Below are 18,311 nucleotides of genomic sequence, written 5' to 3' on the forward strand. Positions count from 1 at the left end.
TTCTTAACCCTGTGGTAAGTTTTTAAAAATCCTGAGTACCCTCCTAAGGGAGAAGTGTGCAATTCCATAAGAATATTTTATTTTAGCTGGGGATCCTTACAGAGTTATAAGCGATCTTTGTACCATAACGAATCGTTTTTCCAGCTAAATGTACCAGACGTACTGGAATCTTGTTGTAACTTTCGAATAAGTGCCCACACTTCTTCGTCATTCTTCCATTCCTCCCTTGCTTCGTTTACCCAATCTGGTTGGATAATAGAAATGGTGCACAACAATGCTTCCACATCCTCATCCTTTCTTGAGAGTGCATCTGCCACCACATTTTGCTTCCCTTTTTTGTAGATGATTTCAAAGTCATAACCCAACATCTTTGCGACCCGCTTTTTTTTCTCTTCAAAGGATAATCTTTGTTGTAAAAAGTATTTAAGGCTATCATGATCCGTTTTTACCTTGAAGTGTCTACCCATTAGGTAGGGTCGCCATTTCTTAAGTGCATGGAGTATTGCCAACATTTTCTTCTCATAAATAGCTTTCCTTAAAAACTTTCCCTTGATTGGACGACTTTCAAAAGAAATGGGTCTTTCATCTTGCATTGGAACAACACCAATTCCATTTCCTAAAGCATCACATTCCACAATAAAGGTTTTTGTGAAGTCCAGTGTAGCTAAGACCGGTGCTTGGCACATTGCCTCTTTAAGATGTTCAAAGGCCTTTGTTTCTTCCGGAGTCCATGAAAATGCATCTTTCTTCAATAATGTTGTTAGAGGTGCTGCTATTCTCCCATAATTCTTAACAAACTTGCGATAATACCCTGTCAACCCGAGAAATCCTCGCAGATGCTTTATGGATGTGGGGATTTTCCATTCCTTAATGGCTTTAATTTTGCTAGGGTCTACCTTAACTCCTTCATGAGATACAATATGACCCAAATATTCCACCTCCTGGACTCCAAAGAAACATTTGGATCTTTTTGCATATAATTGTTTCTCCTTCAATAGTTGTAGCACCTTGTCAAAATGTTCAACATGATCCTTCCAAGACTTGTTGTAGATTAGTATATCATCAAAAAATACTAACACAAATTTTCTAAGGAATGGTTTGAAAATTGAATTCATCAAATCTTGAAATGTTGAAGGTGCATTGGTAAGGCCAAAAGGCATGACCAAAAATTCATAATGACCCTCATGAGTTCTAAATGTTGTTTTCAGAATGTCTTCAGTCTTCATTCTAATTTGATGATATCCTGAATGAAGATCAAACTTGGTGAAGTAAATTGATCCATGCAATTCATCCAGTAATTCATCAATGACAGGAATGGGGAACTTATCTTTAATAGTGAGCTTGTTGAGCTCCCTATAATCTGGACACATGCACCATGATCCATCCTTCTTGTGCACCAATACTACTGGAGCAGAGAAAGAACTTTGACTCGATTGAATTATACCAGCCTCTAGCATTTCTGCAACCATACATTCGATTTCACTCTTTTGGACATAGGGATATCTGTACGACCTGATGTTTGGAGGAACACTTCCTAGAATCAGATGAATAGCATGATCATGATCACGCATAGGTGGGAGACCTTTGGGAGTCTCAAATACCTTGGAATGATTGTCCAAGACTTTTTGGAGATCTGGAGAAATAGACGATTCCGATGTGGAAACATCTAGTGAGCATAATTGTGCAATTACACCTCTTTGCTCCTTTTTTAGAAGCTTTGTCATACTATTAGAGCTGATTATCTTTCCTGGTTTCCCTGCAATACCCCTTAATTCAACTTCCTTTCCTTCCGTAGAAAATTTGATGAAAAGTTCTTGAAAATTAAAAGCTATTGTACCCAGGGATTGTAGCCATTGGACTCCTAGTACAACATCAACACCTCCCATTGGAATGGAAAGCATTGGGCTAGTCAATACATATTCTCCCATGGATAGCTTGATATTATGGCACTTTCCAGAGAAATTTATTGTTCCTCCATTTGCAATCATCACTTGACACTCTGGTGCTGGATATAGGAAGCAATTCAATTCTTTTGCTACCTTACAATGAATAAAATTGTGGGTGCTTCCTAAATCAATCAACACTATTACCTTTTTCTTCTTGATTTGTCCTTCTATCTTGATGGTTTGAGGAGTGGTAATTCCCACCAATGCATTACAAGATATGGTCGGATTTATTTTTTCTTCATCTAGGCTTTGTTCCTGGAGTATATCCTCTTCTTTTGACCTTTCTTTCTCCTTTTCTTCTTCCTCTTCACAATGTATGTAGAATAATTTCTTCTCAGCACACTTATGACCTTTAGTATATTTGCTATCACAACTGTAACAAAGCCCTTTTGCTATTTTTTCTTCCAATTGTTGTGGTGTCAACCTTATAGGTTGTGGAAGACTAGGGGCAACAACACTTCTGTCTTTATAGTTGTGAGTGGTATGCTTCCTGGTTGCCATAATTTTGCTTTCCATTTTTCTTGCTAACCTGAATGCCTTCTCTAATGAATCAGGTTCCCAAAGGCGAACATCATGTGATATTATCCTTTAAAGACCCTATGAACACATCAATCCTATGCTCCTCTGGAATATCTTTTACCCTTATGTTCAATTTTTGGAACTCCTCAATGTGCTCCATTATTGAACCCTTTTGTTTGAGACTTATCAATTGGATAAAAAAAGTGTTGCTTTTTGTATCCTCATAATGTGCTATCAATTCTTCTGTAAAAATTGCCCAAGTGATAAATGGTTTACGAGAGCAAAGCCATTGATACCATACAAACTGATTTGGTTCCAAATATAAAGTTTACATACGTACCTTTTGTGTGTTTTGCACATTATTGAGATTGAAGAATTGCTCCATCTGTAATATCCATGTGGCAGGATCCTTGTCATCAAACTTCCTCATATCAATTTTTGGAATATGGTGAGTCTTCGATCCAACATTAGTGTCTATGGAATCATGATTAACATTTCTTTTGTTCTCATCATGAGTTTCCTTTAGTACCCTTTCACCCTTAGGGACCATTTCTTGTAGAAACTTATTCATATTTATCTTCAATTTGTCCATGTTTGTCTTCAAATCATCCATCTTAGCTTCCACGTCAATCATCTTAGCTTCTACGACTTTCTTTAAATAGTCCATCTTAGCTTCTAAACCTTTCTTTAAGCCATACATCTTAGCTTCTACATCTTTCTTTAAACCATCCATCTTAGATTCTGTTCCCTTTTGTGCAAGGGACAGTTGTTGCACTTGGTCTTGTAATTTTGATATATCATGTTGCATTTCTTCCTCTTCTTCATGAGTCATGCTAGAGCTTTCAGGTTCCTTACTAGGTGTTTGCATTTTCTTTCCTCGGGGCATCAATTACCAATAATAACACTCTACTATGCCCTTTGAATTCCTTCAAAATAAATTTTCAAACCAAGCTTAAGCAAAAATTTAAGAAAATCTACACACATTTTTTCACTTTGTAGGAGCTCGATATTGCCTCTGATGTATCTCTGTAGTTTACAACCATCTAGTTCTGAATTTGTGAGCTATAGTAGCCCTCGGTGTCCTCTTTCCAATGCCACAAGTTTGACCCAAATTGGATTCTCCAAGGAAGAGTTATGTGAAATCTCCCACAGTGACTTGCTTATAGACTAGTTCAGTAGAGCGAACTTGTACGACGTGCCACGAGTCACTGTTTCGACCTTTGGATCTGAAACATGCATACAAGAAACTACAGTCCGTCCTCTTTATGTACCTTCTTACGAAATTTCAATCCGATCCCCAGAGTGAAAGTTATGACGATTTTCCCCAGGTCACCTGTTTTGAATGTAATTCAGGAGTCTGCAAAAAGACCAACTTCCTCAGATTATATCTCCGCAAATATCGCGTGAAAAGCTCTGAAATTCAGACCCAAGGTTCAGCGCAATTTCTTCTCACATGGGTTTTTTTGCAACTTCTGAAACGTCACACAAAACCTTATAGTGAAAATGCCACGATGACCTGTTTGGAGCAGCGAAACCCTAGAATCCAAAGCTCTGGTACCAAATGTTATGAAACCAGCTCAAGAAAAGATAAAAAAGATAGATCAACGCCTTAGAATTCAGCCTCTTCGAGGGGACAACCTCCTTTACATTACATAAATGAATAATTCTTGGATGATTCAAATGACAAAACCTCTTTTTCTATATATAGGAGTCTAAGGAGTCACAATATAATCCAGCCGACCTAACAATAATAATATAAAGCCACAAAAATAACAATAGAGGGATTCTATGGGGCACAGTAATAACAATATGGGGGCAATAGGGGCACAACAATATTAATAAGGGGTATGACTACAATAGTAATGGGGTAATCACTAGTATTATAGGTACCCAACATATTCCTTCTAGGATCTCCGGATCCCAGAACTCAATTGGGAGTCCAAATAGTCTGACCCAGATAGGTGCCACTAACATTTTTTCCCTGTCTAGGTTATAGCAGTCTTCCCAATGCCTCATGAATAAATCAGCAGTATTCATAAAGTAGGGTCCTCCCTCAAAAATCCTTTCCTTATCTTCCAGATTAGAGAATATAATCATAAAAAAACCCTTTGCCCCTAGTTTTAGATCTATATGCCCCTTAGGTTTCCATCTTTGCTGTACCCATTTGGTCAAATCCTTCTCAGACGGTCAAATCCCTACGGACTTACAGATTAAAGCATGATACTTCATATAACTTATGTATTCTTCAAGTTTGTTGTTAGGGATTACAAACTTGGGTTTTTTCGTTGCCCTTGGTAAACATCTGCCATTTAATCCTACTTGCCAGCGTGCTCCCATGACCAAAATGTTTCTGGAGCTTTTTCCACTGCCTCCTTGTGCTCCATTTCTGCTTGACTCCCCTGCTGCTATGTTTTTGTAGGAGGGGATCTCTCCCCTCCCAGCTTCAGCTACCATTTCTCTGTTAGTTCCGTCTGTTTTCTATCTCCTGCCCTTCGTGCGTATCTACAGTCTGTGATTCTTTGATCAAGTGTTAATGGAAGCAAGCTTCCCCTGCACCTAGTCCTCGGTTCATGTTTGCCCGAGGCGGCCCGATCCGAAACCATAACCCTACTCACTTGCTATCATCGCTTCCTCCGATGAGCCCCTTCAATTCCAAGAAAAAACCATTCACCCTCTCATAGAATGTATATCTTATTTGGAAAGGGTCATAGGGATGGAAAGATATTTTAACTTGTGATCTAATAGACACACTTATTGGTTTACATAGCCCCTGCTAAAAAAATCACACTTATTGACTTGCATAGTCCCTACCAAAAAATGATGTTTCAAATTGATATGAAGTGGAAAATCTGCATTTCTATTTCAATGTAACTAGTCAAACAAATATAGAACCATAATTTTTAAAGGCACTTCAATAAGTCATAAGTATAGTTATTTATGTCCACCTAACAAAGAGAAAAAACTCTAACTACATCTATCACTTATTAAAGTGCTTTTAAGCATCATAACTGTACATTTATTTGACTATGTATGTTGAAATAGAAATGCAAATTTTCCACTTCAAATTAATTTATATATATATTTTAAATATAACATAATCAAAACACAGACTTATTTATTTAAGTGTTCAAATTTTTTCTTTAAACATTGTACCCAGAAAAGATAAGTAAATATTTATAACATTAAACAAAGTCTTTTGGTAGAAATCACATGAGAACATTTTTTTCCAACACCTTTCGAACCAACAAATGTAATTCATCATGAAGACCAGATATAAATTTATAACATAACATAAATTTATTTATTTTATTAACAAATATATATAATTATATTATATTTAAAAAATGAAAATTAATTTAAAATTTAAAATTAAAATTTTATAATTTATAAATTAACCATTATCGTTCTCATTATTTATTTTTTAATAAAAAATGATTATTAATATTATAACAATTTATAAATATTTTTCGCCATCCTTAACCTTTACCATTAACAAATTATGTAATTCTTACCATCCCACGCAATTTTGCAGTGGACCTATAGTTTTGCTGGCCAACTCAGAAAACACGTAACATCTTTTATATGGCTACAAAACATATTTGCTGCACATGTTTCAACAAGTACTTTGTCTCCACAATTACGATTCATATTTTCACCCAATTAAATTTCATTAATATAAATATTATAAACAATTTCATGATGTGACATAATATTTATACTTACATAAAATATAAGTATTTGTATATTTAGCTCAAGTCCTAGGCAGTGTCATACATAACCTCTAATTTAACTTAGAGGCCATCTATTGTCTTAGTATGTTGGTTAAATTTTTTTTTTTAATTATTTCCTAGGGGGAAAACATGGATTCCCAATCATTTCAGCCAGACAATATGGTTATTCTACTATTTCAGAAAACTTTCTCATTGCATTCATCTCATTCTCAAATGTTAAAAGCCAGTGATAATCCATTGGTTTATCAAAACTTCACAATATGATGCGAAAACATCATTGCAAAATTAGCAATCCTGGACATCTCAAGAGATTTTTAGTTTTAGCTTCCAAGATTTTGTTTTTGATGTAGTTTTAATTTTTTAAAAGATTCCGATATATTCATTGAGGATTAGCCTAATACTTTTATTAGAGTGTTGGTTGATAAGGGAATTAGTAACGTTGGGTTGTTGAAAAGAAATTGATTACTTTTAGACAAATTAAACAACTCATATGACTGATAAGTTATTTAAATGTTAAAAAGTGCTATAATGAATTTAAAAGAATATACTTATTTAGAGAAAATGTACTAATTAAGGTGGGCACAATGCTTCATATTAGTTGTTACTTGTACTTGTAGGTGAACATTAACTTTGGTGAGTTGTTAGTAGTTTGTTGGAAGTTATATTTTTCCAACCTTATGCTTTATGCATATGCATCTAAATAATATCTCTTTCAATCTTTAGCCATGTGCATTTTTAAATTAATTTTTTAAAGCAATTAAGCCTCTCGGTTATGCAAAATATTTCAAGCAATTAAGTCTATGGGTATGTAAATTTATAAAAGGATTATGCATACCAATACAACATAAGCCATTTTGATTTCAGATTTTAGATTATATATTTTTGGGTTATATTTTTTATTTTTTATTTTTTATCTTATCAATCAATATACTTTTATTCTTATTTCTAAGTAAGTATTTAATATTTCTAATATTTTTATGTTATTTTTTTTTAAATATTTAATGTTTTTAATATTTTTATGTTGTTTTATTTTTTCTATAGAGATAGTATTATGATAATCAATTTAGGGCTATTATTTAAATAAATATTTGTTTTTTAGTTATTTAATATTATTATTAGTATTTTTGCTAGTTAGCTTTCTAAAGGTCTTCTCTACACATGAACACTATGTTTATCTCAGTTAGTGGGGCTTGTGGTCTACCCTAAACCTTGATTACTCATATCATTTCTATTGCCTCAAGTTTCAACCTTCACCTAGAAAATTGTTGCTAGTTGGGTTCCTCAAGTTCTACCCTACAACCCAATTGCAACTATAAATGTCTAAGTTTATTAGGTTTTTTAATGTCTATTCTACACCATAAAAACTCCTCTCTTATTTCTAGTTCCTTAAGGTCTATCATTTACCTATAAACTTCCACTAGTTGGGTTTCTCAAGATCATCCCCACACTCTAATGGTTATATCTTTGATGATATTTTTATAAAATATATCCTCCTCACATAGCACAATATTCTTTCAACCAACACACATAAATTCATATCTTTGGTCTACTCAACATTTTAGATTTGTTTTTAGAGATCACCCTCCCACCCTATGTATAGTGAAAAGATAAGACCAATTATTTTTCTTATTATATAATTGGTAGCTAGAAGAAGTGGCTACAATGTTTTTAGAGGTATAAGTAGAGAATCTTCTATGCTTGTATTTCTTTGGGATTTGTCTATAGAGTTGGTTTCTTGGTGAACATCTTCATTCACATTGAAATTGAATAAGGGCATCCAAGGTGTTAGATGATTTTTTCTTTGTTGTGACACTTTGATGCTTACAATTGCAATGTCACTTATTTGGTGAGTTATTGTAATGTTACAATGACTATTTGATGATTTTGTAGCAAGTCTTGTACATGGTGAATATTTTAGCAATAGTTGGAACACTTGTTTGCAAATTTGTTTTCATCATGAATATGCGTATAGAAAATGTTTGTTTAGAATTATACACACTTTATTGCATATTCAACCATGACCAAGAATTGGGTTTGATTTTTTTTTACTAAGTAGTGTGGCTACATGTATCCATGTAATGTACAAAAATATTGATCTACTTAAAACTCAAAATAAGTTGTTAATTGTAAGTTTCTAAGTAATGAATTTAGAATATTTGGAATCAATAAATGCTTCAACATTCTAATCCAATTTTTATCTAGCCTAATTCATTATTTGGATTGGTAATTTTTCTGATAATGATCATGAATACCTCTATTAGAAAATGAAAATGGATCATAAAGATAAATTTAATGAAGACACTAAGAAGATATAAGATGAATTGGGTGGATACAATACTAAGGATAAATTTGAAGATAATTTTTTTTAATGCCTTGTGAAGAATCATAGCTAAAGTGGAACCAATATACCTTAGGATATGAAAAGAATGAGTTTGACCCCTTTCATATTTCCAGTTACTCCATACTAACTATTTTTGTGAGTGTACTATTTCTTGATAATGTTTTCTAGGTGCATACATTTGATGATGGAGTTCAGTGGTTTTATATGCATATATAAAGTTGATATTGAATTACTTTATTGAAGGTGGACATTGAATATATCAACTTAATGTTTATCACTAAATGAATTATACATCTTCCTTATATTAAGATATAAAAAGAACTTATGTCCATTTTTTACAAGCATCATGATCTCTCTATAATGATTGCTACCATTCAAACCTTTCCATGAACCATGTAAACATGTTTCTTCTACAATTCTTATTTATTTTATGTTCCTTGTAATATTAAAAGTTCACCATAGATACCAAAACCTCTTAGGGGGATGCCTAACAAGTAACCCTAGATAGTCTTTATGATCATATAGAATCATTAGATAAATGAAGAGAAGATAGAGAAGGAAACATTCAAATAGAGTTGGATATAATGCTTGATAATAAGTTTAAATTCTTGGAAAACAATACATTTACACATATAGACAATAGAAGAATAAGCCAAAGAAAATTGTAATCTAAGGGACAAGATTGAAGAGTTAGAAGAAAATCTAACTAAAAATTTGGCCCTAAATAATTTGGAAAGTAAATAGGATATCAAACCCATAAAAGAAAAAGTGCATAATGTCATAGAGATAGACCATGAGCATAACAAAATATCCTTAAACTTCATACATTTTGGTATAAAATCACGAAAATATGAAGAAATGATAGCAATGGTAAAATAAGAGCTAAAAAGTCTCAAATTGAAATAGCTTTCTCATAAAAGCAAAGAGGCTAACAAAATAATCAAGCATAAAGATAGGTTGATTTTTGTTAAGGTAAACTCTAATGACCATAAATATGACACACAGAATGATTGCTAAATCTAAAATGCGAAATCTATTTATAAATCAATACATCATCTTGAAGACCAAGTTGAATTAAGGAATGGTGTTCAAAAATATAAAAGAAACTTGGAAGGAAGGAAAATGGGAAATAATTAGGAATTGAAAAGCTATTATTAGGAATAGAGACCAAAACTATAATACTAAATAGATTTTGGAATACTTTGGATCCTATATTGGAATTATCATATCTTTCCATGGTGCAAAGACCTTATGTTAAGTTGGATCTCAAGTGGAATTGGTGTTTTATTTATTGTTGAAACATGTGTGGGTGCAAAATATAAAGTCTCTAACATAGAAGAATTGATATTGTGGTTGACATGGAATAATAAATCCTACAACAAAAGGATTGGGTGCATGGACAGTTAGACTAAAAATAATTTTTCTCTTGACATTTGGCTTCATAAGTTGGACCATGTCAATCACTACATATGGATGGAATTCTTTGACATCAATGCTAAGAAGATTTATTTAACAATATATCATTATATTCCTATTAATTATACTCTTACACAAGAAACAATCTAGAAAACAATTGTCCATATAATAACCTAAAACAAGATATATATATATACTCCAAGAAATAAAGGTGGTATCCTCTTGATAGGATAATTTAATTCTAGAATCACAATTAATTGAGTTATTCTTTCAAGAATTTATTCCAACCCTGATCCTCTATGGCTATATGAGGGCCCTATTTGAGCTAATAGACACGAAATAATCTATAAATACCTAATAGAGAATTTGTTTGATATCTAACTAATCAAACTTTATAGTTTTCAAGGTTTAATAATTTGCAACAATATAATGAAGTGGCTAAAATCTAACTATATGACTTATATTCATGGGTTGGATTGCAATATATACCCCCTATATAACCAAATAGTAAATTTATACATTCTAAGTGACCATGAACTTTACTAAAATAATAGATCTTTAACAATAACTCTTAACTTTGACATCCACAAAATTCCCACTGAAGAAATTTTGATAATCAAGAAACTTGCTTTTGAAAAAAATAAATCCAATCAATGCTGAAATGAATTAAATAGTGAATTAAATCTGCTATCATATAAAAACAATATTGAATACCTCTATCATAATTTTACAACAACCTTTTCTATTTCCATTAACAAGTTTTCACAAAGGTGTCATGTAAAAGGAAAAATAGAACAAGCAACCCTTAGTACATGATAATAAGTGTAAAATTGCTTTAAAATTCATTAGGGGTGATTCTAATGAGTCCCTAAGATCTACTAATAAAAATAGGTACAAATCCCTAATAAAATAAAATAAATAAATATATATATAGATATATATATATATATATAGACAGAGAAGAATTTACATCTTTTTAAGCTAGATCCTAAGAGACTAACTAACTTATAATAAACAAAATAATATGATTCTCTTAACATATTAGAATTCCTGCCTTAAAATTCTTTGTAAATCCCCTAATGATGTGGACAACATTTGAAATGTTTATACTATGGTTAAAGTTTTTTTATAGAATACATAAAGTTTGGGTTTAATTGACTCATAAAAGGAAAAAATAAAGACATTGAAGTCTACCAAGATGAAAGCTTAAAATTGGAGGGTCTATCTGCATCCCTCGTATACATAAGCTCTTCAATTAGTAGTCACGTAGGACTTTGTTAAACCATTGATGCAATGCCTAATTATGCCTATTTTTAAATGTAGGGATACAAACAATCCCTCTAATTATATAACCATAATGATTAACACCATTTTAGCCATGCTATAAGCAATTACTTTGTAAAATAAGATTGTCATGTTTCTAGAAAACCATGGAAAAATATTCAAAGGCTAGGCAAGATTTAGGAGTTATCTATCTATTATCATCCACCTTGTTACAATTAGGTTCAATAAAGAAGATTTTTGTAGTAATAAAACCAATCTCCTTTGTTGTTTTATCGAATTTAGAAAATATTTTGAAACAATGTCTATGATGAACCTTTGGAATAGTTAGAATAACTAAAATTTCCTTTGAATTTTAGAGCTACTATAATAAGGTTGTATGAGAGCATTTTTTCCATGTTTAACAATATTTATGCCTCATTGAAATACATTAATTAGAATACAGGAGCCAAGCAAGGTTGTTCCCTTTCCTCCGCCCCTTTTGGCATAAATGTTGACAAATAAGAGGATTGTTTGGAAGAAGCAAGTTGTATTGAACCAAGTCTCATTACATTAATTTTGATATTTCTTATTTATGGTTAGGATAGTACCTCAAATGATAGCAAGATACTAGTAATCCTCAACAATTTTTTTCTCTAGTATGAGTATTGACTATGAACACTAAAAAAATGATAGTTATATAATTAAATCGTAAAATATCACATATGATACTTTTATATATGACAAAGAGAACTTGGACGAAGTTATTTTATATAAATATCCCAACATCAATATTCATCACCAACTCAATTGGAACTATAGCATTGAGAAAAAGGATAAATGAGGTTGAAAGCATACTACAAGCCTAAAAATATTTGTAATTTTGCAAACCTTTTGATATGGGAAAAGGAAAAAACTCTTTTTTTAGATTCTTTTCACTTTAGTTATCTTATATGGATGTGAAAAGTGGGGATGTAGTATATCTAGAGAATCATGGAGAAAGATAGAGAAAATTAGAATAATGTTATAACTTATAATCTCAAAATTAAAGGTAATAGCCTTGTCATATCCTCTTCATAGAAGAAAATATTCCTCTCATTGAGAGAATGGTGTGAGTGGGTAGCTAATGTACAAGAACAAGTTAAACAATAGGGAAAAAAGAGGCTTCAAGTGGGGATCGCAGAAATATGTCAAATCTTGGCTAATTCCTTGGGGGATAAAGAGAGATAATTAGAATTAGGTCATGAAATAAAATTAGGATACTATAAGGATGTGATCAATCCTAATATTTAAGATAAAATTTATCTCTCTATTTTTACTATTGTAAAAAAATTAAGATCAACATTACTAAAATAAGAGCAAATTCTCATGAGCTTCATAGTCAAACCAAGTGTTGGAGAGTTCTGAAATGTCATAGGATGAGGTATGATACCATATTTGTGACATTATTAGGATTGTACTTAAAAAATAATTTCTCTTAAAATGTCTTAAGTACATCTAAATTATATCTCAATTTCTAAATATTTGTCACAATACTAATCTTATTAACCTTCTAGATCATCAAAACTATGACAATATTGGAACACTTCTCTCAATTCTTTTCCTTTTCCATGGGGCTTCACTGGGGGAGCAATACCATACCACATGGGTTCATATTGGTGGATATATATTGAGGAAAAAATGACATAATAGATTGAGCATATAACAAGGGGTAAAGAGTTTTTATATTGGTAAGTATAATAAATAGAGCTCAAAGTTAATAAAATATATAAAGGGGTATAAAAAATGTTCATGAGAAAATGAATATCTAAATTATCTAGTGAAAGTAGGGTTGAAGTTCATTGAGTGAAACCCCCATGTGCCATAAATTCCAAATAAGTGTTGGTAATCTCTTAGCTTTCTTAGGATTCAAGAGGCATTTTTTTCTCTCTGTGGATGTCACCACCACTATCATCAATATATATGTGTGTATATGTGTGTGTAAATATGATATAAAAATATTGTACTTAAGGTATGTATTGGAATATTTTATTTATGATTAACAATGGAATAATTTTTTTTATTTTTAGTTATTAGATGTCTTCCTAGTACAAAATGTCAAGTGAATACATTTTAAGCATGAAAGAAATTAAACATCTCCCTCATACTAAATTATTAAAAACATCTTTAAATATAATAACATAAAACCCTTTAATTTCTTTTTAGAAAAATATAAAACCTTAATTCTTTTTAGCAAAAACCTAAAAAGCCCCATCATAATAGCTTTCATATATTAATAATATTTAATCACATTTATATAAAATGGAACACTTCAATCCTTTTACTAAACCAAAACATGCTACACCAACACGTCTAATTATATTTATAAGAAATTAAAAAAATAAAGCTATATTTACAACACTTTTCAACTATAAAACCCTAAAACTTAAATATTTCTATTGAGTAGCTACAATTTACTCTTCTCACTTCTAGATATAAGTTTATCTCCTTAGCCATGAGGTGCATGTCACTCTTCCCACTTCTAGATATATGTTTATCTTTTTAACCCTAAAATACACAATGAAAACTTTATACATGAATGAGATCTAATTATATTTATATGAAATTCAAAAAATAAAGCTATATTTATCACACTTTTCAACTACAAAACCGTAAAACTTAAATATTTCTATTACGTAGCTACAATTTACTCTTCGCAACTCTAGATATAAGTTTATCTTCTTAGCCATGAAATACATGTCACTCTTCTCACTTCTATATATAAGTTTATCTTTCTTACCATCTATAAAACAGTAAAACTTAAACATTTCTATTAAGTAGCTACAATTCACTCTTCGCACCTCTAAATATAAGTTTATCTTATTAACCATGAAATACATGTCACTCTTCTCACTTCTAAATATAAGTTTATCTTTTTAACCATAAAATACAATTAATTTATGTGAGATTTAATTTTTAATAAATTTTAAATTTTAAACAGATCATTATCAACCTAATTCTTGAAAAAAAAACATCCACATCTCATTTACTCATATTAAAATATTTTAAAAATATATTATTTCTATTCCCTTTTCAAAGATTTCATATTTTACCAAACATGTCGGGCATCGAACTCAGTGATTTAGTACTGAGAATTGGATATTTTTTGTATCAACTTTTCTGTAAACGTTCCCAATAATAGTTTTTTTTTTCCTTTCCCAATAATAGTTAAAGGTGACAATATAACGGTATGGAAGCTATATATATCTTTATACCAATTTTTTGGGTATATATTGTCCATTTTAATGCGGTGAATTTAAGTAGATTGCAGATTATATGGTCGATTTTAATGGGTGAATTTAATGGGGTGAATTTAAGTAGATTGCAGATTTCTTGAATATTCGAGAAATCTGACGGACATAGGACCTATATCCCTCAAATTCCCAAATATTTGGGAAATCTGCAATTTACGAATATTTCAAAAATTAGGAAAGTATTTAACTTTACTCATATCTATTAAGTGTTTAAAATATTAAAAAACTGCATTTCAGACATATAAATTTAGAAAAGTCACATACTAAATGCATATTTATCTTTTGCGAGTGCAGGTGACCCTGAAGTTGCAACCCATGTTTAAGCGATCCATTACAAACGTAAAGATGAACGACGCGTATCTAGAGGAGAATATACTAGACTTTGCGTTGGCCCATGAATTCGCAGACTTGACATGGTTTCCGGGGCAGCGGGCAGTTATTTACAGAGTGGACGATCGCGTTTCGGTTAATGAAGGAGGAGACGGGACCAATGACTTCTTCGGCTTCCGCTCAATGTTCACTGCAGGCTTAGCCATAGCTCGTTCAGCGGGTGCGTCATTAAACGGCCCAACTGTTACCAAATGTTTCGGGTCCCTTCACATATGAGAGAATGTCAAAACGCTTAGATTTCCTAGCGAAAAACTTATCAAAAATAAATAATAATTAACTCAATATTAAATGGTAATCTTGAATTTTTTTTACAATTTCAGATTTTTCAGATTTTTACATACATTTCTGATACTATAGAGTCTGGACTTTATCTGTTTTGTCTGTTGACAGAAGAGCTCCAAGAAGCTACAAAGGATGCCAAGGCGAAATGCATGATAGCGAAGTTTCAGGTTGGGACTATTTTAAGCATGGCTTCCGGTTTTAAAAACGATGGTTTATTCTTCACAAAGTACCCTGTGATAGGATATCAGAACAATCTACAGGCGTCTGGATCATGTCTCAAATCTGCAGAAAACACCCTGGTGACAGCTTGTGCATGGGATCCTCGCATCAAAGGCGAATTCTTCCATCAGACAACAATTGCCATTGGTCTCTCCAAGATTAGAGACTTCATCACAGACATTAAAAAGCTTCGGGATCTGAACCCCAGCAGTTTGTGTGGGATCGAGCTATACGGTGGCATTCTGATGCGTTTTGTGAAAGCTTCCACTGCATATTTAGGTTTAGATGAGGACTCTGTGGACCTTGATTTCACGTATTACCGTTCTCGAGATCCCATGACACCCAGGCTGAACGAGGACGTGTTGGAAGAGATTGAGCAGATGGGTTTGTTCAAATATGGAGGTACTCCTCACTGGGGCAAGAACCGAAATATTGCATTTCTAGGAGTCATGGGTAAGTATAGTAAAGCCCAGGATTTCTTGGAAGTCAAGAAAAAATACGATCCTGAGGGATTAATGTCGAATGATTGGACAGATGCCATGATGGGAACAGGGCAGGAAGGGTTGGTTATGGTGAAGGACGGATGTGCTTTGGAAGGGCTCTGTGTGTGCTCCGAGGACAGACACTGTGGTCCCGAAAAGGGCTATTTCTGCAAAGCAGGAAGAGTCTACCCGGATGCTAGGGTTTGTAGATACGAAGGATAATAAAACATGCGCATATTGCTCCATTTGCGTACACAATGTTCTTAATTCTCAGCGTACGTTCATGATTCCTTTTACAGTTTAGAGCTGAAATGGATAGTGATTATGCATGCGCATTAATAGTTTAGTTTTTCTTTCCTTATGTGCTCAATGTTTACCTACCTAGCTGGTTTATCAATTGCATCTCATAGAGATGAATTTGTGGTAAGCAGGGAGATGTACACTACTTTTCATAGTTATCAGAGTCAACCCAATTGGCTCTAGTAACATCATTGGATTCACTAATGAGCCTAATTCGAATTTGGTAGGAAAATATTTCATTGAACACATTTTATATAGTGAAAAAAATTGGCAAAATTGAGAAAAAAAAAATGTGTTTAAATGCATTTTCTTATATTTCCCTTCATTTCCAGACTTTTCGGATAACGGTGATTTCTTTCCAAATTTGAATGTATGTATATATTCAAAACTTTATAAATTCTTCAACAATTGTTTTTAATCATGCTATGAAAGAAGAAAATGAAATTAGATAGTACAACAAAGGGCTTAGTTTTTCATAAGAACGGCAGTTTTTAAGTATTAAAAAAACACTTCAAATATAAGGAGTTTGAGAAACACTTTAAATGTAAAGAGCTTGAGAAACTTTCCCACCAACAAAAGGAATATAGATCAAGACAACGCCATCATGATATTCAAAACCTTATGAACAACTTTTCAATAACTTTTTTAATCATGTTATCAAAGTTGGAAATGGGATTAGGGGTTATTTTTTCATAAGAATGAGTCATTCTTATGTATTAAAGAAACACTTGTAAATATGAGGAGGTCTAGAAACTTGCTTAAGCTCCCACTAACAAAAAGAATATAGATCAACATAAGAAAAGTAACGAGTAATTACAACATAAGATATTAAAAGATGAAAATTTAATTTGTATTCTATCTTTTAATTTTTAAATACAAAAGGTCAAAAAGTTTAAACATATTAGCGTATTTATAAAATTATTAATATAAATAAAAATATTATGATCACAATTGTTATTAATATTATTATATTGAGTCATGAAAGAGGCATTGTTATTAATATTATTATATTGAGTCATGATAGAGGCATTATCACTATTAGCATTTTATTATGGAATATCTCTAAGAAAAATATCATTTTCATGAATATGATTTTTGGATGTAGAAGATGATCTCACAATTGGTACTTGTGATGTTCTCCCTTCAAATATTTCATCCACAAATGTAAATTGCAATGAGTGTTGCTAGATTTGTCAATTCACTACATCTTAAATGCTCTCTCTTCTTGGTAAATCACATGCTCCAACTCCTCTCACATGTTAATGCATCAATGACATATTTTTACCTGTTGTTTTCAATGAAAACAATATTATATTAATACAAGAATTGGCATGTAACAATTTGCAAAAGTACTTGAAAACCATAAATAATTGCAATGTCTACATACTAAATATGCACCCTATTTGCAAATGTTTGCAATGTAAGTGTCTCATATCCATGCAGAAACCATGAACAAGTAGGGGTGGCTTCTATATGGTGTATGTCCTATGTCACAGATATCATGGTAAAAGAATGGCCAATCCCTTTCCTATATGATATTGATTGGTCATGCTTTCATAAATGATATTGATTATACTTGTAGCCGATGTCATATCTCGAGATTGGGATACATCCTCTACATACAATTATAAAATACCTCCAAGATATTTCTATCTTTAGGCACATGAAAGTAATTAGATGTAAGAAACTCCTTGTAGTGTGCAATAACCTATGCAACATATACCACTTTTTGTCCATGATGCCCTATATTGGTTTATATATTAATCAATCCTTTTTACATATCAATGTTAAGTGTTGGTTTACCCTCTATGTTTCTTCATATACAAAACCCATGCATGCAAAATTAAAATCGACCATCCTCAAAATTTGTATGATACGTTTACAAATAGAGATAATTTTTTCTAAGTATGACCAAAATATTTCACTAATTAATATAATTGTTTGCTTTATCAATTTACCACTTTCTAGTCTGAAAAAAGGAGTGTTCATCAAACTTAGTCAATGATTAAGAATGGATTTCATCTATTTTCTTGCTTGACATATATTTACCTACATCCAACATATTTTACTAATTTCATTGAGGGCTATAGTAATATGGTGTGGTACACAAGGTTTCTTAAAAAACTTAGGGA

At 31.9% G+C, this 18,311-nt stretch overlaps 1 protein-coding gene across 1 annotated transcript in view; it reads left to right on the plus strand.

The window, feature by feature from the left end:
* Positions 1 to 16,101, plus strand: part of LOC149161202 (putative L-gulonolactone oxidase 6) — a 30,475-nt gene extending 14,374 nt beyond the window's left edge. The window contains exons 2-3 of the mRNA XM_089435495.1: positions 14,801 to 15,056; positions 15,287 to 16,101. Of these exons, the coding sequence (XP_089291621.1) occupies positions 14,801 to 15,056; positions 15,287 to 16,101 (1,071 nt within the window). The remainder of the gene's footprint in view (positions 1 to 14,800; positions 15,057 to 15,286) is intronic.
* Positions 16,102 to 18,311: the final 2,210 nt, after the last annotated feature.

Source organism: Pinus tabuliformis, chromosome 5_2, assembly GCF_031772625.1.
Source record: "Pinus tabuliformis cultivar Carrire ecotype Pingquan chromosome 5_2, CPIR1, whole genome shotgun sequence".
NCBI classification, from domain to species: Eukaryota; Viridiplantae; Streptophyta; class Pinopsida; order Pinales; family Pinaceae; genus Pinus; species Pinus tabuliformis.